Here is a 24,033-nt window from a genome sequence, read left to right on the forward strand (position 1 = left end):
CCAGCCCCATTCTGACGCGCCGCTCTCACCACGCCGCCTTTTCATGCGGTCGCGGTTCTACGTCACTTCCGGAGGCGGGGCTCATTGGGCGGGGCCCGTGCGGGGAGTGGGGAGGGGCCCGAACCGGGAGGGGGAGGGGCGCGGCGGCGGCCAGGTCCGCGCAGGCTCGCCGGAGCCGCAGCCGCCGAGCCGAGCGCTTGACTATATATGGTCAAAGCTGGGGGGCGAGCCGCGCACGCGGGGCCGCGCTTCCGGGTTCGGCGCGTCCGCAGCGGCAGCGCGCAGGGCAGGGCGCGAGCCGGCCTCTGAGACCCGGCCTCGGACCGCCCCCTCCGCCCCTCTCCGCGCCCTGCACGCCCGGCGCCGCCTTTCGGCCCCTGTCCCCGGGCTCGGCCTCGGCCAGGTCTGATTCGCGGCGCGCGCGGCCCCTGGAGGCTCTCTGGCGAGCGCGGCGCGGTAACAAGTGGGCAAGGATGCCGTACGAGATCAGTAAGTGCCGCGGCCCGGTGCGCCCCCCGCCCCGGGGGTGGGCGCCCGCCCTGCCTGTCTGCCTGGTCCCCTCGGCCATCGGCCCGGCGCGGGCGGTCCGGCGAGGTCCGCGGGGCGCAGGGGAGGGGTGCGGGAGCCGGCTGGTGAGCGCCCCGCCGCCCTCCCGAGGGCGCCGGGCTGGCCGGCGGGGGAAGGCGAGGAGAGCGCCCCAAAGTTGGCGATGCGGTCGGGGCCCCGCAGAAGCCTCCGCATCTCCCTGCAGGGCCTGGTTAAGGGAGCGCGCGGACCAGGAAGTCGCACCCGTCCCCTGCGCTCCTTCAAAGTGGCGGCCGCCCCTCCGGGTTGGAGGCAACAGGTGACCGGCAGAGACCGGTCCAGGGCCTCCCCCCCCCCTTCTCCTTTTTTCTCTCCCCTTTTCCCTCCCCTCCGCCCTCAGCCCGGCGCGGGGCTGGCCCTCAGGTGCCTGGCTGCGTTTGTGTCTCTGCAGAGAAGGTGTTCGCCAGCCTCCCCCAGGTGGAGAGGGGTGTCTCCAAAATCGTCGGCGGCGACCCCAAGGGCAACAATTTTCTTTACACCAACGGCAAATGCGTCATCCTAAGGAACATAGACGTGAGTACCTCGCCTCCCCCGCTCCACCGGCCGCCGCCCGGATGCCGGTTCTTTCCCTGACCACCCGCCCAGCTTTGGGGTGAATCCTTCCCCTTGCACCCTCTCCCCTCCTGCCCAGCGGCCTGGGGCGAGGACGCCACGCCCCCCTCAGCCTCGGGGACCACGCCTCAGAAGCCCAGGGAGACAGTTGCAGATTTATCCAGACCCAATTCTCTTTCTCCGTGGGGGAAGCCGAGGCTCAGATTTAGTTCCCTTCAAGTGAAGAGCTTCTGGGTTTGAGAGATTGGCCCTTGACCCTTGGGGTGCTTGGTGACTCGGCCTCTCTGAGCCCCGGTTTACTCATCTGTAAAATGGAAATGACTTGGGGCTCCCCGGCTTGCCTTGCTGGCCTGGGCCCCCCTGAGGGAGACCCTGCATGCTGAGCGGACACCCATACTCATGGCACACCCAGGGTCCGCCAGTGTGGCAGGAGCGGGGCTCACACCCAGGTCTCTACCCTTCCGGCCTGGTCTTCCCTTTCGCGGGGTCTGAGCCCCACTGCAAAATAAGGAACCAGTTTATCCCCATGAATCATGCACAGGCCTCCTGTACCCAGGCTGAGAAGGCTTCTAGAGCCGGTTCCTTGGGAAATCCTCGAAAATATTCCGTTACTTCTCTGTAATTATCGAAATGACCCGGTGTGCTTGTCAGGCTCCCCACTGCTGAGATTACACACTGAAATCTTTTCTGCCTGCCTGGACTGAGTAGGGGGTGGGGGGTGGAAGCCGGAGGTATCTACATGACCATTCCCTAGTGTCTGGGGGTGGGGAGGGTTCTCCTGAGCTTTCTGGGTGGGGCTTGTACACAGTTTGTAGGTGGATGGCTTTGATTGGCAATGCCCCCTAAAAGGTGTCAGCTTTAATTCAGGGTATGTGGGTGGTTACCCCTGGGGCACTGGAACTGTCCCTTTGGAGACAGCCTTGCTTCTGAACCTCAGAGCTGGCTGAAGCAGTGCAGGGGCTCTGTGGTCTTGGTTTCCTTGTCTGTGTGAGTTCTGAGATGCTGCTGGCTCTGCCTCCACACCCCTCTCCCCACCCCCACCCCGAAACAGTCTGCTGGGAGACAGAGCTCCATTTGGCAGTTTCTGCCCTGCCCAGGATGGCTTGGCCCCTCACTTGAAGGGGTGGGTGGGTGTGAATGTGCTTTGAAGGTGCGAACAGCTCCTCTGCTAGACACAGATTCCTCGAAAGCTGATCCCAACTCACTCAGAACTGGGGAAAACATGGCCAAGGACTTAGATCATAAAGATCCGGAGGTCTCCAGAGAGCTTCTGAGATATTGCGGAAAGAAAAGTTGAGATGACTTGAGCAGCAATGGTCCGCTCAAGTAGATAGATATTGATAGGTCCTGAGTAGATAGATACTGTAGTTTGTCAAATAAAATGAATGAAGGCATTCTCAGGGATACAGGGCAGCAGAATGAATGCTTGGGTTTGCCCCTGACAAGGCACACACACGTCCCTGCAGGCTATACTCACTTCCAGATGGGAGCCTGCCCATGAAGACCTACTGTGTGTCTGGTGCCATGAAAGGTTCTTAACCTGCAGCTTGTCCTTTAAACCACATCTTCCCCACCTCCCCGCTCCACCCGCCCAGGAGACCCACTGCTCAGAACTGGGGTCCAGCTCAGCGAGATGAAGGCAGCCAGTAAATGGAACCACTTCCAATGGAGACGCTGTTTACAGTCACGGACAAGCACCCTCTTTGCAGGAGGCATTCCCTAACTTATGGAACCTATTCTGTTTTCTGCTTGCTTATTCTTCTGAGCTTTTTTTAAAAAATAATATTTATTTATTTTTGGCTGCGAGAGGTCTTAGTTGCAGCACACGGGTTTCTCTCTAGTTGAGGCACCTGCTTAGTCATTGCAGCATGAGGGCTTAGGTGCCCCGTGGCTGGTGGGAATCCCAGCTCCCCAACCAGGGATCAAACCCGCATCCCCCACATTACAAGATGGATTCCCAATCACTAGACCACCGGGGAAGTCCCTCTTCTGAGCTCTTCGTCCTTAGCGGTACCCCCTCGAGTTTACCATTCTCTTTGGAGGGCGCGTCTGCTTACCTTTCCCATCTGTTTGTAAGCGTCTTCAGGGCCAGGACAGCACCGGGCTGCAGATGTGTTCTGCCCACCCTGTTGGGGAAGTCCCATCAGGCATTTAGGCTTTTGTTTGATGGGAGCAGACCATTGCTGCTCAAGTCAAGGTGGGAACAATTTTTGTTAGGGCGGAGTATTCCTGGGGAAAAAAAAGACACTACTCTCATGAATATTGAAATAGAGAGTAATGTTTTCTGGTTGAAATACAGGCTCAGAGTCCAGAAGAGACACGAAAGGGAGGGGACCAGATCGGGGAATGTCCAACAGAACATCTGATGGGCGGCTTATACTGAACACGCCCTCCCCATAGTTGGGTTTCCCACGCATTCATCCCCAGAATGGCGACCGCCACTCTGCCAGCTGTTCCCCAGCCTTGGACTTCCCCTTTCCACACCATATTTAGTTCTCCAGTGAGTCCTATTGCCTCTGCATTCAAAGACTTCCGAATCTGACGGATTTTTCACTGCTTCCACCCTCATCGTGCTATCTCGCCTGGACTGCAAAAACCAAAGGCCAAACTGGCCTTTCTCCCTGGCCCTCCTCCAGCCTGCCCTCAGCACTGCTGCTGAACCGGTTATTAAAATATGGGGTCGAGCTGTTCCTTTGCTCTCCCATCCGAGACCGATGGTGCCCTGTCGTCCAGCCTTGCATCCCGGACTTCTCCTCACTGCCACCTTCTCCCCCTGGGGCTCCAGGCCCCCGGATTCCATGCCCCCTCGGAGCTTGCTGCGTGTGGGTCTCCAGACTTGGGCCTTGCTGTTCCCTTGTTTGCGCATTCTTGCCTCAAATAGCAGCATGACTCGCTGCCCATTTGCTGTGGCAGCTTGGCCTCCTAAGTGGCCCTCCCGTCCTGGCCTTCCGGGAGCCAGACGGCGAGTAGCCACTCTCACCTGCCGTGTCCCGGCCTAGCACAGTGCCCGGCACGTAGTCCGGTGCTCAGTAAGTCTCTTCTTGATTGAAAGGCAGGCTGTGTGGCGGAGATGGTAGGCAGCCATGGAGGTTTTACTGTATGGAAGTAAGAAAGGCTCCCCTGGTGGCTCAGACGGTAAAGAATCTGCCTGCCATGCAGGAGATGCAGGTTCGATCCCTGGGTCGGGAAGATCCCCTGGAGAAGGAAATGGCAACCTACTTCGGTATTCTTGCCAGGAGAACTCCATGGACAAAGAAGCCCTGAGAGCTACAGAGAGTTGGACACGACCACGTGGCAGATACCGCCTTGATTGCCGCCGAGCAGGCATCAGGCCCTTGCTAACCTTGCACTTGGAGCCACAGCCGTCACGCACTTTGCTGCCTTCAAAGTTGCTTTGTGAACCCAGCATCACGGCGCTTCTCAAGCTGGCAGCAGAGAGCGTTTCTCATCTGTTTTTCTCTCAACACATTTGATCGCCACACCTAGGAGAGGAGAGGAAATTCTCTGCAGGGTTAAAAGCAGGCAGTGAGATGGCCATCCAGAAAGGAAGATTCCAGAAGGAGGGAGCCTAATAAACTCGTACTTCGAGGCCCCGTTGCCCCCCGCCAGCAGTGTAGTTAGAAGGTTCCCCCCTACCCCACCAGTGGCTGTGAAGGAGCCTCATCACGTTCTAAACCGCCTGGGATCACTTCCCTGTAAACTGGCTCTGGCAAGTGAGTGCCCGCTGCCAGTAGCAGCCAGCAGATCTGCTATACAGGCGGGTTTGGGGCCTGTTTTTAAAGCTCTGCAGCCCCTATATTCCAGAGCTAGAATGTACTATATGTATGTGTAGTAGTTGCTTAGTCGCGTCTGACTCGGACCTCATGGACTGTGGCCCGCCAGGCTCCTCTGTCCATGAAGATTCTCCAGGCAAGAATACTGGAGCGGGTTGCCATTTCCTTCTCCAGGGGATCTTCCCACTATATATATACACACGTGCACATATGTGGGGGAAAATGATTTATATGAAGTTAAATTCCAGGGGGTGTAGTGTTTGGAGCAGTCTGGTGTTGCTGTGCTTCCAAGCACGGGCTCTGTGGGCTCATCGTCAGCAGGGCAGAGCCCAGCTGGCGTGTGTGTCACGTGCTTAGTTGTGTCCAACTCCATTGTGACCCATGGAGTGGGTTCCATGCCCTCTTCCAAGGGATCTTCCCGACCCAGGGATCTAACCCACGTCTGCATGCCTCCTGCATCGACAGGTGGGTTCTTTACCACTTGGGCCACCTGGAAAGCCCTGGAGGCCCGCTTAGAGGATGTTGAACTCGAGCGCTGAGTTTCCCACGGGGTGACCTGCCAGTCAGCGTGCAGATGGACCACCTTGGGCGTCCCCTTCAGGTGGAGGTGGGGTGTGTACACGAAGGGACAGATGGCCAGAGGAGGACCGACCTCGTCCCTTCTGTCCCATGACACGTGCCTTGAGTCCCTGCCCCCTGCCCAGGACGACTACATGCTCTATGGGCAGCGCAGAGACAGTGCCCCTGCCTGTGTGGAGCTCACTGCCTCGGGTGGGACTGAAACGGGCCGCCTGATGACAAAAGGAGGTGGCGTGTTTGATCGCCACCTGGACAGAAGGCCAGCAGACAATAGGACCCCAGTGCTCTCCTGGCCCGATGGGCCAGGAGAGCACTGGGGTCCTATGGTCTGGCCTTTTAACGAGCAAAGATGCTGGGCTCAGAGAAGGCTCCAGAGCTGTTGGGGAGCCCGAAGGGTGGGGACGTGTTCCACTGGCTTCTGGGCTAATGATCTTCAGGTGCTTGGGCTGTGATGTCAGTGTCCACCCATTGCCAGTCATCTTGACTGTTTGAACCCCCAACACCCTGAGTGTCAGCTGGCTCAGGGGGTCACTTCTACTTCTCTCCCACCCTCCTTGCCCCCCTCCACTTCCTGTGCTTGAGCCTGACTTGATCCTGTTATAGGTGTATATAAGCACCTGCTGTGTAGCGGAGCCCAGGCCTGGCTCTGGACAGTCTCCGGCAAAGGCCTGTCCTCACAGAGCTCACCATCTCCAGGGGAAGCCGACACTCAGGACTGATGCCGAGAGAAAGAAACATGCCAGGAGGTGTCATCCCAGGGAACCTTGAGCAGCTGGGGCCCCGGGAAGGGACCAGTCAGATGGAGCGGGGTTGGCGAGAGAGTCCGCACAGGTTGTGGACCCTTGTGGCTGGAGCCCTGGGGTGGGGGGAGTTAGTTGGAGCCCTGGGGTGGGGGGAGTTACAGGCAGGCAGGAGAGGGTGCTGGGAGTTAGGCAGCCCCACCGCAGCCTGGCCCTGCCCCGAGGCCACCAGAACCACGAAAAGGTTCAACAGATGAACCGTGTAGTCAAGTCAGTGGAGAGACTGTTCTGCAGCTAAGGTATGAAGCAGGTGCGTGCATGCTTCGTGCGTCCCACTCTTTGTGACCCCACTGACTGTGGCCCCCTAGGCTCCCCTGTGCGTGGAATTTTCCAGGCAAGAGTACTGGAGCAGGTTGCCATTCTGCTTTCTCGTGGGATCTTCCCCACCCAAGGATTGAACCCGCGTCTCCTGCATTGGCAGGCAGATTCTTTACCACTTCACCACCTGGGAAATCCATGTGAGGCAGGAGGGAGGCCAGTTAGGAAGCTGCTCGAAGATGAAGGCATCGTCAGCTGCTGCATCCAGTCCTCAGTCCTGACGTTTCCCACACACGTTTCCCGTCTTGCCAAGCCTGGCCTGTAGCCATGGTGCCCAAGGTTAAATCAGTGGCTCTCAGTGAGAGGCAGTTTTGCCCCCACCCCCACCCTGTTGAGGGGTATTTGGCAATATCTGAAGACATTTTTGTGCTACTGGTATCTAGTGGGCAGAGGCCAGGGGTTGCCAAACATCCCACAATGCACAGGACTGTCTTGCAACAAAGAGTTCCCCAGCCCAAAATGTCAGCAGGGGCGAGCAAAGAACCCCAGTAGGTAACATTCTAACTCACCAGGTTAGCGCTTTAAAAGAAGCGTGTCCTCAGCGTTTTGGGAACAAGAGGAAAGGGCCAGCTGTGTCACAGAGCCTCAGGGAAGGTTTCTGGAGCAAGGGCACTTTTGAGTTGGGTTTTGGAGGGTGGGTAAGAGTTTTCCAGGAAGGGGGTTTGAGACAGCAGAGATGAGGGGAGTCTGGACAAGGGAGTGCAGGTGCAAGGAGGTTGGAAGAAGTTGAGCTTGTGTCCTCTCAGCACTGTTGCAGACTCACTGGGGCCTTTGGGTGTCTGTCTTACCCTTTGTTGTCGTGTGCTTGCTCAGTCGTGTCTGACTCTTGGCGACCCCATAGACTGTAGCCCACCAGGCTCCTCTCTCCATGGGATTCTCCAGGCAAGAATACTGCAGTGGGTTGCCATTCCCTTCTCCAGGGGATCTTCCCAACCCTGGGACCAAACCCGCGTCTCCTGCATTGGCAGGCGGGTTCTTTACCATCTGAGCCACCATTTCTTGCCCTTGGTAGGGAGGCAAAGAAACGGCAGCCCTGTCCCTGGTTACACTGTGGGTGCTGACCCTGGCCCCCAAAGCCTGCCCTCCTGACTCCTCCTAAGGCCCTGGGCAGGCAGAGGAAAAGGGGGACAGGAAGGGAGGGGGCGTCATGCTGGGCCCAGCAGGGAGTGGTGTGCCCACTCTCACGTGGGCACCCCCGCCCCCGGGGCCCCTGTTTTAGGGCTTGGTTTGCTTCAGGGTGGGGGCGGGGCAGGGAGCCAGAGGAAGGTTCTGGGCGTGGCCACTCCCGCCGCCTCCGTTCAGGCTGTGCACTCCAGGCGGTAGCTGGGGAGCTGTCACCACCGCTGCAAACCTCTGTTCCCTGAGTTAGGAGTCAGGCTGACAGTGACTCCAGACATAGGTAATGGAGTAGAACCAAGGGGAGCAAGGCCGCTCAGCTGAGTTCAGGTCCCAGTCCCCCCACTTATTGGGCACATCCCTCCAAGTCTCTCTGCCCCACTTCTTTGCCTGTAAAATGGGTCCTAAGGTTACCCGTAGGTACTGTGAGGTTTCAAAGAGAATCAGCTGAAGGGTCACCCCGGCTGTCTGAGAGTAGTCATCAGCATACGATGGTTGTGTTTTCAAAAATGGCTGCTGGGGACTGGCATGCCCCAGTCTTTTCTGCGGGTCGGGGGGCGGTGGTCAGGAGTTGCAGTGGTGAATCAGACCTGGGCTCTGCCTTCTGTGGGGGTCCACTTGGTGAGAAGCTTTGCAGGTGTAAGAATGACATGTGTCCAAGGTAGCAAATAATAAGGGTGGGAGGATAGGGAAGGTAGTGTATAGGCTTTCTGGGCTGGGAGAGATCATTTCTACTTCGGAGCATCAGGGAAGGCTTCCTGGAGGAGGCAGGGAGCCTTTGCCCGAGCGTTACAAGGTAATTCGGAGAAGGTCATCTGGGAAGTAGGGAAGGTATTCCAGCCTGCAGCGCTGAAGGAGGGCAGGGGCAGAATGGGAAATGGACTTTGGACTGTGGCTTAGGGCTGCTTCCTCTGGGTGAGAGGGAGCCTCCAAGGTCGAGCAGGGTGGGCTGCCTGAACCCTGGACTGAGCCTCTGGGTTCAGTTCTGCAGGTCTGGAAGCAGGTTTGTGGAGCTGCTTGGCAGTCATTGAGTTGGGTCCCCTGTGAGCAGAGGGTCCCGCAGGTCACATTCGCCCCGCAGGTCACATTCGCCGCGCAGGTCACATTCGCCGCGCAGGTCGGGTTTCTAGGGCCTGCTTTTAGGAACTAGGTGTGTCTAGAAAGCCAGCGCTCTGGAAACTTAATCCTCCCAAAGGTCACTTTGCCTGGAGTTCGGAGGAGGCCGCCACGGGCCATCAGCAGCTCCAGAGGAGCAGGGCTGTGTCCCATGGCTTCACTGATGTGGCAACATGTCCACAGGATTCCAGGCGTGCCGTGGCAAAACTGCCACGCCCTGTGGCTGGGGCCACCCCTTAACCTTTCCTGTAAAGTGCCGCGGTGACCTCTGGCCTCAGAGGACACAGGAATGTGAAAGCTCCTTTGGGGCAGGGGGTGCTTTAGGGATTCTCCCTTCCACGTGTGGAAAGGTATGGGGGGAGAATGCTTCATTTGCTGGGCTGGGGCGGGGCCTCCACGCACAGGTGGGAGGTGGGAACGGTCCAGGGTCCTCTGAATGTGTGATCAGAGTCCGGACATAGAGCCTGGTGGGTTGGTGAAAGGCTGAGGGGTCAGTTCAGATGTCACAGTATTGTCCTGGTCCCAGGAGGGGCAGTAAAAACTGGAATCTGGCCAGGGTGGGAAGATGAGTTGGATGGACTTGGGACAAGCCTAGGATCGCAGGGCAGGGCAGGGTTGAACAGCAGGTCAGGGCCAGGGCTGGGACAGGCCTGGGGTCAGAGGTGGAAGGGTGCAGAGGGACGCACCAAGGGTGGAGGGTGGGGGGCAGGGCTGGGATGCACCTGGGGACCCAGCGAGACGACAGGAGGTTTTCGCAGGCTCAGCCCACATCCGCTAGGCACCCACGGGCCTCAAATGCCAAGGCTTCCTTCTGGTTTCTGCCTGAAGCCCCTGTCCCCTGATGGGGCGGTGGGGGGAGGAGGGCAGGAAGGAAATCCCAGGGAAGGGGCGCCCCAGCCCCGCAGGGCTGGGTTTGCCATGAGCCTGGCCGTCACAGACGCTCTGGGGCCAGGGAGGCGTCCCCTTTGGCCGGGGAGCTGAGGGCGGGGTTCTGCTGCTGACTCGGAGTGTTCTGTTTGTTGTGTTCAGCCTGGAGAGCTTGCCCCCAGTTGTGTTGGGAATGTGGACGGGGGCGCCGGTTTCACTCGCCCCAGCCGCTTTGGGGGAAGGATCTGTAGGGGCAGGACTGCCTCCCAGGGCCGATGTTTAACTCACCTTCCACTTCTCCATGCGCCACCCCCTCCCCGCTCCCCTTTAAGGGCAGGGCTGGGCTGGGCATCACTGTGGGCATGAGTCCCCCTGGGGGGTGGTCTCCCACCTGTCATGCCCACATGCAGGGCTGAGAGCCCTCGGTCAGCCTCGGAACACGGGCCTTGAAGCCACCTGGCCACAGACCGCTTGCACCAGCTTCTCTATGAGGGAAGTTGTCCTCGTTAGAACGTTCCAGTCCAGAGGGCTAACCTGGGCAGGAACAGGTTGGGTTCTGACTGATGTTTACTGGATCCTGCACATCATCGTTTTATTGCAGGGTAATCTAAGGACAATAAAATCCTTCCGTTTCAAAAGCACAACTAGAGTTTTGACAAATTAAATACCGTCCCATCACCCCCGCCATCAGCTGTCCAGGCACCCCCAGGGGCCTCTCCACGGGCCTCTCCACCCTGCCCCCTACCCCCCAGGCCCCGGAAGCCCCATCAATGCCTGGCTTTCTGTGGCCTGTGGGCTGGCCTTTCCTGGACTTTGATCAGAACGGACTCCTGCCACGTTCTTTGCATCCGGCTTTGTCATTCAGCGTGAGGCTTTCAGGCTCCTCTTGTGGTTGAGGGGCCTCAGCAGTTCGTAGCTTTTTGTTGCCAAGTAGTGGTCCCTTGGGTGGACAGCAGTTTGCTTCTCCAGGCACCTGGGGATGGACTTTTGGGTTGGTTGTTTCCCACTTAGGGGCTGTCGTGAACTTTCATGTGTATCTTTTCGTGAGCACGCACTTTTCTTTCTCTTGGGGTTTTTGCATAAACGTTGTGTTTAACTTTATAAATAACCAGCTCAACTCTTCCAGCTGTATTATTTTACATTCCCCCCAGCAGTATATAAACATTCCAGATTGTACCCCACCCATCCTTGCCAACGTTTGGTGACTTCAGTCTTAATTCTCTTGACTCTCCTGGGTATAGGGTGGTTTCTCACTATAGTTCTGATTTGCGTTTCCCAAAAGGCTAATGACATCGAGCATCTTTTCATGGGTTTATTTGCCATTCAGAATATCTTCAGATGGTTGACATCTCTCTGATTTCACTTTTTGCATATGTTTATTCTGCATCAGATTAACGTATGAACCACGTATGTTAAGTACCTACTCTATCATGTGACACCAAGTCCTAGGGGTAAAAGGACTGTGTAAACTTTTACCCCCTGCCAAAAAAAAATAATTGAGCATCTGTCGTTTGCTAACGGCTGTGATGGCTAAAGGAGATACGTGCACGTGGAGCAGGTCAAAGAGGAGTTGGAGGAGAGGGATGAGGGGGCCCGGGACCGTGGCGTGTGTCAGGTCAAATGCTTCGCAAGCGCAGGAGAGAGACGGGCTGTCACAGCGGGCTTCGCGCAGATGGCTCTGCAGGCCTGGTAAGTGGGTGTTAGCAGGCAGGGAGAGCTGTTGCTGGCGAGGGCACAGCATTTACGGAGACCAGGGGGCTTGCAGGAATGGTAGGAGGGCAGTTGCCGGAGCTGGGACTTAGCAGGACGCTTCTCCGGACTCCGTTGGGTGAGGGGGCGGGTGATCCTGTGGCTAGGAAGCTGAGAAGAGTCCGGGCCTCTGGCCTTGTTGAGGGGCATTAAGGAGATGGGGAGGGGGAGACTGCGAGGTAGTCAGAAGAGGTGGGGGCGGTTGGGGGGCAGGTCAGATGCGCCCACAGCAGCCTCCCTGGGACCCGATGTGTTCACAGCCCGTAGCTGCTCCTTTCACAAGGCACTTGGCTCTGCAGTGCGTGTCGGCGGGTGTCGGGGATTAGATGCCCTCCTGGGAGGACGCTGGGCTCTGATGACAGAGCATCTGAGCTCAGGGCCTTAGGTTTGCTGAGGCCCCTGGGCCGTGTGTGTCGGGGAGTGCCGTGATCAACTTTGATAAATTGTACGTTTAAGCCTGATGACTGAGTCCGGAGAGCTGCTCCTGGTCTCCGACGGTGGCCCAGTTCTCACTGCAGAGTCCAGCCAGCCTTGGATTTGAGCCATGAAAGGGAGTTTCCCAAATCGAGGGATTTGAACAAGGAGGGGCCCCCCAGCTGCCTGCCCACCTCTGTGTTCCTGCTCCTCCAGGCCAGAGGCTCCGGTTTGGGTCAGACCCTGCCTGGCAGCCTGGGGAGAGCTGGTTCGGAACGGGGGAGACCTGCTCTGGGGAGCTAGACTCAGAGAAGGCGGCAGCCCCCTACAAGTGGGAGAAAATTAAGAGTCGTAGATTTTTTTTTTCCTAAGGAAACTTTTATGTCCCATGTGTATTTCGAAAATACGTATTTGTTTGGCAAGTACTGAAAGAAAGCAAATCACCTCGCATCTCATAAAAGAATTAAATTGCCTAGAATTCTTGTCACCCAGGCAGGTAGGTGTACTTCTGGGATTTTCCTTACGGAGTTTTTGACGTCTGTATTTGTGTGTGTCTGTGGGTCATTCTCCCACCCAACTCCGTTAATCCAGAGAGTGGAAAGCAAGTTTGCCTGCTTCTGTGTTGCCTGTGTTCATTCTGGTCTCGTCCCTGCAGAATCCGGCCATTGCGGACATCTACACGGAGCACGCCCACCAGGTGGTGGTGGCCAAGTACGCGCCCAGTGGCTTCTACATCGCCTCCGGAGGTACCTGTCCATCCGCACACGTGGCTTCTGGCTGCATTGGTGTGGCCTGCCGCCCGCCCCGAGTCCTGGGCTTGGGGAGGTTGGGGAGGTGGGAGAGGGAGGCAGGTCCAGGAGGGTGGGGATGGTAGGTGGGCTGACATGGGAAGTGTAAGCCACCGAGAACCCCCTTTCCAGAGCTGTAGCTGGCAGTGTCCAGCTGGTTCCAACTCGGAGGTCAGCGGGATGCTCACGAGCCATTAGGGCAGCTGTGTTGTGATGTATCAAAGCCCATTGAGAGTGTGAGTGTGTGTGTGTGTGTTTCTGACTTGTAGCTTTGCCTCGTGTGTGTGTGTGTGTGTGTGTGTGTTTCTGACTTGTAGCTTTGCCTCATGTGAGTGTGTGTGTGTGTGTTTCTGACTTGTAGCTTTGCCTCGTGTGTGTGTGTTTCTGTGTGTATTTCTATGTGTGTGTTTCTGTGTGTGAGTGTGTTTGTGTGTGTTTCTGTGTTTGTGTGTGTTTCTGTGTGTGTGTGTGTTTCTGTGTGTGAGTTGCTGTGTGTGTGTGTGTTTCTGTGTTTGTGAATGTGTGTGTGTTTCTGTGTGTGTGTGTGTTTCTGACATTTTAGCTTTGCCTCGTGTAGTCTTTCTTTCTCTGCTGTCCCTTTCCCTGTACCGAGCACAACTCTGGCCTCAGGCAGGCACTCGTTCTGTTTGGCGGTTGAGGTCTTGGCTCCCTCCAGCTGGACTTCTGTGTGGCCCGGTGGGAGGCTGGGCTAGAGGAGGGACATGAGATGCCCATGGTGAATGAGGCTCTGTTCACCCCGACGCTGTCTTGTCTACAGCTGAGAAGGAGGGCACACAAGGTAGACTGGCTGCCCCCGCATCTCCCATTCATTCATCGGTTCGTACACTCAGCAGGTGTTGACGGGCAGCCTTGCCTGCATCCAGCTGGGTCTCAGGCCCCAGGAAGGGTGATGAGCTGATGTGGGCCTTGTCAGTTACCCCCCGGAGAGGGATGGAAATGAGCAAATTGCTGAACGGACTAATGGCCAGCGGAGAAGGGCAGGGATCGTACATAGCAGTGGCCGCTCGTCTACACTGCCCTCTCTGTGCCTGGCAGGCGGCGTAGTTGTCCCTGTAGGAGTTGCCCCTTCATAGCTGTGTTGTCGTTGTCTAGTCGCTCTGTTGTGTCTATCTCTGCAACCCTATGGCCTGTAGCCTGCCAGGCTTCTCTGTCCATGGGATTTGGATTTCCCAGGCAAGAGTACTGGAGTGGGTTGGCATTTCCTTCTCCAGGGGATCTTCCCAACCCAGGGAACGAACCCGAGTCTCCTTTACCGCTGAGCCGCCAGGGAAGTCCTACCTATGCAAGCCTTCCTTAAAATAACTCCCCTTCTGGGCCTTAATTTAACTGCCTTATCCGTAAACCGGAGCTTTAGTTCCTGCCAGGTTGGTTTGGGGAGGACCCCGGGCAGCAATGCGTGTGCGATGCCCGGGGTGCCCTGGTGGGCACCACAGGGGACCGGGTGTCTGTCCCTGAAACTCCGGGACACTCCGGGGTGAGAGGCGTGCTCGCTAACGGCTGAGGCCAGCTGCCCAGGGTTGTGTGTGTGGGGCTTAGCCAGGAGCTGGCACGAAGTGGGCCCTTAATGATTTTTATGTTTAGACCTACTCTTGATTCCATCTGTAAAACTTGCTCTAATTTATATCCTATGATTTACTCTAGCCCTGTGATTCCCAACCCCCCCACCCCCGCCCCCGCCAGCCCTGCTTTGCTTGCCAGCACAATGCCTCTTCATTTAAAGCCCGGGATTTGGCCCTGGTGCCTTTTAAAATGTGTCTTCTCGGGAGAGGAGTATGGTTGGCGCAGCTCAGCGGCCTGGTGCTGGGAGCCACGGCCCAGCTGCTGAATCACTCACGAGCCCAGGCCTGCCCTGCGGTCCCCGGGCAGGTCATTGAACCAGCAGGAAGCACGGTCCTCGCCTGCTGGTGCAGAGACCGTTGCAAAGGACAGTCCGCAGAAGTACAGGCTCCATCTCACGTTTTCCCTCCCTTGCAGGCTCCCGGCTTTGGTGGGGAAGTGAGCAGGGTGGGGCTGTGAGCCTGCAGGCCGTGGGTGGTGTGTTTTATGTTTCTAGCAAGCTGGTCCTTTGAATGGAGCAAAGACCAGGAAACATTTACTGCACGGAGATTAGTGCTCTGGGCTAAAGATAGTGTTGTGTGTAGAGTATTGAGCTGGAGAGGTGCCGTGCTCTCTGGCTAAAGTGGGTTACCCAGCACCTGGTATGTCCAGGGTGGGGTTGGGAGTCCCAGGACCTCGGGAATCCTGCGGTCACTCCCAGACAGGGCTCCAGCCTCAGATCTGTGAGTCTTTAGATCCCCGTAAGTTTGGCTGGTCCACATTCAGGTAAAGGATCGAACCTTCCAGAAGGCCTGGGTGAGGAGCCCAGGCCCCCAGCCCCTAAACCAGACAGCAGTGTATGCCTTTGGGGCCCCTCTCTCCTGGCTGGTGGTCCTCAGGGTAGAGCCATTCCAGGGCCTGATTTACCTTTCTAGGGGATTTCCCAGGCTGCTGGGGCTGCATAGGGGTCTCCACCTCTGACACCGCAGTGATGCTGGTGTGAGCCCCACACCAAAGTGGGGGGCACAGGCTCACCATGAACAGATCCTATTTCTTTTCTGGAAGCAGCTTATTGTCTGGGGAGGGACCCTCTCCGGATGGTGGAAGGAGGCCTTGTGGAGGAAGGGAGCCCTGCCCCCGGCCCTGTCTGCCCCGTGCCCTGTGGGCCTCTGCTCTGTGGCCCTGTGAGTGCAGCACGTGGACGCATGTGTGTGTGTGCAAGCAGTGCCTAGTCTGTGCTGTACCCCGTGGCCTAGCGCAGGGGCCCGGTCCTCAGGGGTACACAGTTAGGGCTGCCCTCAGCCGATGGGGCCACGCCTGTTCTCTAACCCCTCCATCTGTTTCCAGCCCAAGCGCTCCTGAAAAGAATTAAATGTACCAGCAGGGCCCATCAGAGAAGGCTGATGGTCCAGGTCAGGGTCGGGGGGGCAGGTGGTGGAGAAGAACTGTGATGCCAGGCCTGTTAAGGGGAGAGTGAGCTGAGGGCAGGGCAGGCAGACCCCCTCTGAGCCCGGGGAGGGGGAGAGCGGCTCTGCTGTCTTGGGGGCCGGGGGTGGGGCTGTTTCTGACATGTGCTGCAGACGCTGCTGTGTTCTCCATGACTCCGTGTAGCGCCCTGGGCTGGCCTGAGCGCGGGGACTGCACGGCCTGGTGCATGCATGAATGTGAGCACACGTACACGTGAGCACGGGCGTTGGTGCATGGGTCCTTCCTGCACACGCAGTACACCTTTCCCTTCTCCGGCCTCTGCCCCTTTCTTGCCTTTCCCTGCTGGCCCGTTGGTTCACCAAGGGGCCTAACTCACTCGAGTCAGCTTCTGAGCTCGCCTCGGGCAGCGTGCCAGGCCGTCCGGCTGGACCGGTCCAGAGACCAGGGTGCCCTCATCCGTGCCATTCACAGGGAGGCCTGTGTCCCCTCCCAGCTGTCCCACGGCCGGACGGGAGCCCCGGGTGTGTGCCCTCAGAGGCGAGGTCCTCAGTGGCCTCTGCAGAGCCTTAGGCAATCCGCTGACCCATTAAAGACTAACTCGTCTATAGACTGCAGCGGACTGGGGGCTGGTCTGAGACTTCGCACGTGTCGATTCACTTTGTCGGCACAACAGCCCTCTGGTGGCTGGTTATCCCCCCTCGGGTGCAGTAGTAGGGGGTGTTTTAGACCCACAGAGCCACAAGGGGCAGGGGTCACGTCTGCAGCAGACACTCACCCTCGAGTGGACCCAAACAGGAGACAGTAGCTGTTCCCCTGGACCTCACATTCAGTGAAGCAGCCAGGGATCCTGGAAGCAGGGTGACCAGAACTGCTGGGGGGACGGGACTTCCCTCGCCACCCCACCCCCACCCCCTACCCTTGACGCACGTGGGGCTGAGCTCCTAGCCTTGAGAGTTCCTGTAAAACACTCCACCTTTCCTGCTCCTTTGGGAAAGGGTGTGTCAGGGTTGGTGCTGGGAGCTGGGTGTCAGGGTGGTGACGGGCAGGGAGGTGGTGATGCTTTATCACTGATCAGCCGCAAGTGCTGCAGTGAGAAACCAGCTTGGCGTCAGGTTCTGCCTGGAGTGTCATCCCTCCCAGCCCCGACCTGTGTGTCTCCCAGGAGGCTCTCAGCCACCGGTGCTGGCAGGGTGCCTGGCTCTACGAGCAGAGCCTGCAGGGCACAGGGGCACCTCTCGTTTCCACTGGTCACTGCAGCACCCACACCCGAGAGACAGTGTCACTAGGATTTTTCTGTTTTGCAAATGAGGATCCTTAGCTCCTAAATGTTAAAGGTAGTTGCCCCGAGCCCGTGTTCCAGTTAGACCCCCTTCAAGGAAAGGAATACAGTCATAAATCAGTCTGCTTCCAGGGTTCAGGGGGTGCCACTGTGAGTCCCTGGGCTTCCTGGAAGCCCGTGCAGGGGCCATGATCCCCAGGGAAACACAGATACCCCGTGCTGGTCCTCATGGAGGCAGCGGGCTCTGAGTGATGGCATCTGAGTGCTGCTTACCTGATGGATGCCCGCGCCTCCTTTCAGCCCTGCCCACGCCTCCTTCCAGCCTCGCCCAGGCCAGCCCACCAGCCTGGGGACCGCGGGAAGCACCACATGGCATGCCCAGAGCCCACGCGGCCCTTGGCCCCAAGGTGAGCGTGGCCCTCACCACCCCGTTGTGCCCACAGACGTGTCTGGGAAGCTGAGGATCTGGGATACCACACAGAAGGAGCACCTGCTGAAGTATGAGTACCAGCCCTTCGCTGGGAAGATCAAGGACATTGCTTGGACGGAAGACAGTAAGAGGATCGCCGTGGTCGGGGAAGGAAGGGAGAAGTGAGTCTGGCCTCTGCCCCGTCCCCGCTCTCCCCGTCTATGTCCCTTGCTTGGCTCTCTCCTGGGCACCCCAGTGGGAGGGCTGCGGTGACATCGGTGTGGCTCGGACTGGGGGTGGCCGGGTGTGTGATGAGTCCTGTGGGTGCTGGGCCTTTGATACAGGGCTGGCTTTAGCAGTGCACGTCCAAAAACCACGTGTCAGCACAGGGAGCACCCCCCCACCCCCACCCCCGGGTTTGTCTCTGGGCCCAGGCACCTCCTTTGATCCGGCATCCTCGGCCCTTCGCCTCCTGGAACCCGTGCTGTCCTGCACAGGTTCTAGATACAGGGAGACGGAGCAGGTCAAATCATGGGGCTCCTTAGAGTGTTTACTGGGGTTCCTCCCTGAAGCTTCCCCACGGCCACACCTGCCGAGGGGGGAGGCTGGATGTGATTGCCAGGTGGGCACACCCCACATGGCCTTACTACGGAGGAGGGACACTGGGCAGGTGGCCCTGGGCAACTGCTTGCCCTCACAGGGCCGCTGACCAGCAGGGTCAGGACCTTGCTCCAGGTGTCTGGCTCCAGGCGCAGGCAGGGTTCTGTCCTCAGCCCCGCTGCTGCCGTCCAGCACTTTGAACTTGTCTCCATTTCCCTTACTCAGGCTTTCTCTTAATGGGTATCTTGATAGGTATTCATCCTTCCATTGTCTCTTACGTCATCCCTGTTGGTCTTAATTCCTTTTTCACTGAGTCATAGCTCGCAGTGCAAACAGCACGTTTTCATTGACTGCCGACTGCCCGCTGACTGCAGGGCGGCGTCTCATTTCGAGCAGGGGCCAGGGCCTGGTGTGTTTCGTGGTCCCCACCACCAACCACCCCCCCCATCACTCCCCCCACACCCTCATTAAAACGGCCGTGAAACTGGTGAACCAGGCCTGAGCCATTGGCCTGGCTGGTACTTCTGAGGCATCTTCACGTGGGGGGCTCCTTGAGTCTGGGCTGTAAGACACGGTCACCTGGTCCCTTCCCGAGGGCCCTTGGGGCCGCTCCCACTAGCTCTCCCTCATTTCAGACGAAGCCGGGGTGCTGGTGTGTTGGTTCTTTCGGGGAGCACGTGTAATGCATGATCATAAGCGGGGCTGCCCCCCCTCCCCAGCATCCCTACCCCTGGTCGCTAAGCGACACAGCTGCCCGTCCCAGTGACCTGGCAAGGCCTGACCTTTCTCTCCTGTGGCTCCTCTCGTTGGTGAAGGTTCGGAGCCGTCTTCCTGTGGGACAGCGGCTCCTCCGTGGGTGAGATCACGGGCCACAACAAAGTCATCAACAGCGTGGACATCAAGCAGAGCCGGCCGTACCGTCTGGTGACCGGCAGCGACGACAACTGTGCTGCATTCTTTGAAGGGCCACCGTTCAAGTTCAAGTTCACGATCGGCGTAAGTGAGCGTCTCTGGAGGGTGGTTTTAGGGGGAGCTTTGTGGCTTATGTGTGAAGCCAGCGGATTCTAGACCTGTTAGGTGCTGGTGGCAGAAGGTCACACGTGCACAGCGTTCATGCCAGGTTCGCTGGGTGATGGTTCCAGCTCTCGGGGGTGGGCGGGGAGCAGGTGTACCCTGGGACTGTGTGTGTACTGGGCAGGGGGCACATCTCTGACCAGGCGAGTGTCCTGGCCCGGAGAGGCCCTGTTAGGGGAGCCCAGGCCCGACGCAGCCTGCCCTCTGGTTGTGCCAGTGTGAGGCCCACTGAGCCACCAGTGTGGCAGAGGAGGTGAGCTCCAGGGGTGTCTGGGTCTGTTCCCTCCGGCGCCTCCTGGGAGATGGATGAGGGCAGGGTCACACCGGTAAGGTGACACGTGGTGAGCAGAGTTGGGTGGTCTGCCTGTGGGGGCGTGCTCTAAATGCTGAGTGGAACCACACAGCCTTCTGTAGGAATGACTGCAGGGCCTTGGTCCCCGCAGCTTTGCACGTGGGCCTGACCCTCTCTCAGCCTCGCTTTATCCATCTGCAAGGTGGGCGTGGAACATGGGTGTGAGAGCATTTTAGCCATGGAGTTGGGCTGTGCGCAGTGCCCTCCCCAGGTCCAGAGCGGCCCCAAGGCTCGTTTCCCCCTCCAGGGGTCTGAGTATAGAAGGAAGGGCACCTGGCTGCGGAGAGCCCACCGGTGAGTCTCACAGACCACCCATGGGCGGTCGTGGTTCCCGACCTGCTCTCCCAGCGACTCTTGTGAAAACACTGCAAGGCCGCCAGCCCTGGTGGTAGAGGTGGACGTGACCTCGCTGAGCTGCAGAGTGGAGGACACTCGGCCCTTTACTGCTGGCTGTGTCCCCTGGAGGCGGTTGAGCTGGGCTTGGCCAAGGTCCAGGGACGTGTCCAAAATGTTAGTGGCTTGTTGAGGAGTCTGTAAACTCTGATGATGACGCGGTGAGTCATGAAGAGCGGGCAGGGCGTGGCCCGATGGTGATGAGGGTTCTTGACGGGCCCCTGGGGTGTCCCGGGGACAGGATCCAGGCCGTGGGCAGCATTTCTGGACATGGGTCTCGGCCCGGCTGCAGAGGGGCTTCTCCAGGGTTCCCTGTTTGTGGTGAAGCGGGATCAGTTTTATCCCAGGGCTCCTGAGGAGGGTCTCTGGCTGGCTGCCTGGGAGGCACAGTGGGCACGGCTCCTCTGCCCTTCGGGGTGGGCAACCTGGAGTCCCTCCCAACACCCCCAGCACCTCCCGGAGGCTGGCCCCTGGGGCTGCTGGTCGTGGTGGGGTGGTGTTCAAGGTCATGTTTCCTGAGCAGGATAAGGTGCTCTGGAGCACGGATGAGTCATGCTGAGTCAAGTAGCTGGGCTTCCTGCGCGGTGCCCAGCAGAGGAAGGAGGGGAGGTTTCCGTGGCAACCAGAGGCTTTCCCAGCCCATCCCTGTGGAGCTAGCCCGCCAGCTCCCCACGCCCTGCACACACGTTGTGTTTGTTTTTACTTGGCTGAGCTATGGGTGGACAGGGCTTCTTTCCATCCACCCCCACCGCGCCCCCCTAACCCACCCAAGGATTTAGTTGCTCTTTGCAGACGTGGGTTAGACCCAGCAGCTCAGTGGCGGCAGGGGGTAAGTGGACCCAGGATTCTTTCCAGACTTGACCCGAGCCTGTGCTCCTCATCCCTGCCAGTCTTCCCTCTGTAGTATGTATGTGTCCGTTCCACCGTACGTGTCCCTGATGAAATGATCGCTCACCTGGGGACCTGGCTGAAGGTTCTTCCGCTTTCCATGCTCCTTTTTCATCTGGGAGCACCACCCTCACCCCGTGGCCCCAGCCAACATCTGTCTCCAGGGTGGGCACACAGCTTGTCCCCAGGTCTTCTGTGTAAGGACCTAGCAGGGATCAGAAGGGGCTGCGGACCAAGAATGGGGTCCTGGGTGGCAGCCCAGCACCGCAGCTGGCCAGCTGTACAGCCAGTGGGCTGGCCCTGCCCCTGAGCACCCCCTGGTAACAGGGTGAGGAAAGCCCTCGTTCATGGCCCCCAGAGCTGGGGCGAAAGGAGAGGTGCTGATGGACATGTGAGTGTCCATGAGCAGCTAGCTGTTGGGCTTCTGCTGGAGAAGATTCTGACAGGCTCAGTTGGCCTTGAACAGAAAGGATAGGAGGACTCTCGGGGTCACTCACACCCTCCTAAAATGCCTCCTAAGGGGCTGACAGCAAGGTCAGCTTGTGACTCTTCCGTGTGTACCTGGCCTCAACCCTCATGGCCCCAGAGTAAATCTGTAACGTGAGGACTGCCCATTGGTCCACGTTCCAGCTCCTGCCATCTTCCTCTTGGCCATGTTTAGGGCCGTGGGGTATGGGGTGAGTGTAAGGAGCCCAGAGGGGTCAAGTTCAAGTTGCTGCCTCAAAAAGGAGTAACTGGTGTTCGGATCAACTCCCAGGAGGCTTGGACCCGGGTGGAAGGAAAGCAGTGTTACAGAACACGTTGGGTGGCCATGCGTCCACCTGCTGGCCTGAGCGCAGGGGTCCTGTTGTTTTTCCTTCTTGTTTAGAGTTTGTTTAAACCACCTTCTCCTGTTGGCAGAGCGAGAGTGGAGACAAAGCTGAGTCATGCCCAACTGTAGCCAGACGGTCCAGGTTCCCGCCCAGCCCGCCGTCCTTGTTTGTCTGAACCTGAAATGGGCTGAGAGGCTGCAGGACCACCAGGTGGAGGTGCTGCAACTCCAATCCCCCTGAAATTGACCCCAGCCCACCTGGGGAAGTGACACCAGGGTCCAGGGGACCAGCTGTGGGACAGAGGCCGTGGGCAGCAGTGTCCTGTGCCCAGGGCTTTATATTCCCCTGCGAGGCCCTCCGGGTGGCCTGAAAAGAGGGCAGGTGGCCCTGCCCATCCCTGCCTCTCCCATGGGGTCTTCTTCCTGCTGAGGGCATCCCTGGGCTGGGTGCATCTGGATGTGTGGTCACAGGCCCACTGAGCATCTCCAGCTCACCCGTGTGTCTGCACCTGGCCACCTGGGGCCTTGGTGAGTTTCCACGCTTCTCCAGCCTCTGCTTCCTCCTCCGTCGGGTGGGCAGGTGGGCACTCCTGGAGCAGACACCTCTGTGGCTGTGTCCATGGTCCGTTCCATAGTATGTGTGCCTGATGAAATGATGGCTCAGAGCAGGAAGCGTTGGGGGCCTTCTTTACCCCAGGCCCGCTTGTCAGACTGTGGCTGTGTGATCTGGGACTGGAAACTGCCCACCGCGTCTCCCCAGGCCTCTGAGAGCAGAGCACACCCTGGCTGAGGAGGGCATGCCTGGCTCCCCCTTCGCCCAGGTGGGCTGCACAGTCTGGCACCTGAGTGTCTCACGCATCGCCCGCGGGAGGAGCTGCCCTTCCTTCCAGAGCCTCCGTCTACTGCGATGGCAAGTATCACCTTCCTAGACACGGAAACCTTGAGCTTGAATGTGTGAGGTTTCCGGGCTGTTGTGATACCCTGTGTCCTTACGACAGGGCAGGAAACAGCTTTGCATTCAAGTGTGTCTCGGGTGCCTGCTCTGCGCTGGCCCTCGCCTGGGCACACAGGTGACCTGAGCTGTCCTTAACCACCACACCCTCATGCCAGCTTTTCAGAAAGCTGTGTGCGTGTCCATGGGGGTCATGCCGGAAGGTCAGTGGGGCAGGGGGTGACCCAGCCAAGCTCCGTGGATGGTCAGTAGCCTAAGGAGGGTTCGAAGGAGCCTTTTGATTCTCCCATCAGGTCCAGTGGTCACTCTGGGCAGGTCTGTGCAGGGCGACTGGAGAGGCAGGGGAGAAACGTGGTGCTGCCCCTCCAGGCACTTGGCCGAGGGTCCTGACCTTGCAGAGGGAGAGAGAGGCAGGTTTGGGAGGGGGCGGTGGGCTGAAGGGGCAAGGTAGCCTTCCAGATCAGGATGGACACCCACTCCTGGGGTGCTGACCATGGAGGCATCTGCTGCCCTCAGGGAGTGTGGGGGCAGTGGGCCCGGGCATCTGGGCTGTTCAGTTCCTTTGCAAGCCTGTGATGTGGGATCAGGGGCAGTTGATCCAGGGTTTCAGCGTGCAGGTAGGAGTCCCGCTGTAGGACCCCACCAAGGCCGGTGAAGCCAGGGCGGGCTCTGGGGACACCCGAGCTGATGGGCTGGTCAGCTGAGTGGAGCCCAGGGGCTCTGTGTCCCTGTCGGTGACTGGACTCAGTGCATTCCCTAATTACTGCTGGTGGCCCCCATCTCGGGTTTCTCAGTCGTGGGGGGGCGGGTGATGGGGAGCAGCAGTGATGGGGGGATAATGATGGGTATAATGACAGTGGGGGAGGTACTGATGGGGCACAGGTAATAGCAGGGTGGGTGGGGGTAATTGTGGGGAGGTTCTTGGGAGGGTCCATTGACACTGTCCCAATCAGAGCTCTGGCTTGGCCGCGCCTGAGGCTGGGCAGCCCGCACCCCAGGGACCTGCAGGATGTTACTGCCCCTCCAGGACCTTAGGGGGTCCGGGGCCCCCAAGCCCAGCTCCGTCTTCTGAACCCTCCATGATGTTTCCCCCAGCCTGTTCGTCCTTTGTCCTCTGGCCTCCCCTCCCCGTGAAACTGGCTATTTTTAGCCCCCTTTTTTTTTTGGTTAATGGTCTGCTTACTGTTCCTCCCTCTAAATTGGCTATTTTCAGGAGCCGACATCAGTCTCCCACTCATCTGGGCTCTTGGCTCCAGTGGCAGGAAAAGCTGACGGGGAGACTTTCTAAAGCCACAGCGCCTGGTCCCCGGGTGGAGGGATGTCTGCCCTGTCCAGTCTGACTCCTGCCCGGCAGCCTGCCTGGTTCAGGGGTGGGACGACAGACAGATCCACATGTGTGACGTCCTTGTAGGGCCAGGGGTGTTGAGGGTGGCAGGCTGGGGGGAGGCCTGGTGACCGTGCTGACCTCTGAGCTGGGTGTGTGAGGGGTTAGCCCTGTTGTCTCAAGGAACCATGGTACCCGGAGTTGGACGAGCTGGCATTGCAGGGTGACCCAGGGTCCCACTGGCTCATAGAGTGTTTCTCACTCCCCCCAGCATAGCCCCCACTTTGGCCCCGTGATCTGCTCCACCGC

The 24,033-nt window shown here is 58.7% G+C and overlaps 1 protein-coding gene across 1 annotated transcript in view; it reads left to right on the plus strand.

Moving 5' to 3' along the window:
• The first annotated feature begins 322 nt into the window (after window positions 1-322).
• The window catches only part of WDR1 (WD repeat domain 1), a 41,234-nt gene continuing 17,523 nt past the window's right edge, over window positions 323-24,033 (plus strand). The window contains exons 1-5 of the mRNA XM_025289698.2: window positions 323-489; window positions 977-1,098; window positions 12,525-12,615; window positions 17,365-17,512; window positions 18,746-18,926. Coding sequence (XP_025145483.1) covers window positions 474-489; window positions 977-1,098; window positions 12,525-12,615; window positions 17,365-17,512; window positions 18,746-18,926 — 558 coding nt within the window. The 5' untranslated portion in view covers window positions 323-473. The remainder of the gene's footprint in view (window positions 490-976; window positions 1,099-12,524; window positions 12,616-17,364; window positions 17,513-18,745; window positions 18,927-24,033) is intronic.

Source organism: Bubalus bubalis, chromosome 7 (assembly GCF_019923935.1).
Source record: "Bubalus bubalis isolate 160015118507 breed Murrah chromosome 7, NDDB_SH_1, whole genome shotgun sequence".
In the NCBI taxonomy this organism is placed as follows: Eukaryota; Metazoa; Chordata; class Mammalia; order Artiodactyla; family Bovidae; genus Bubalus; species Bubalus bubalis.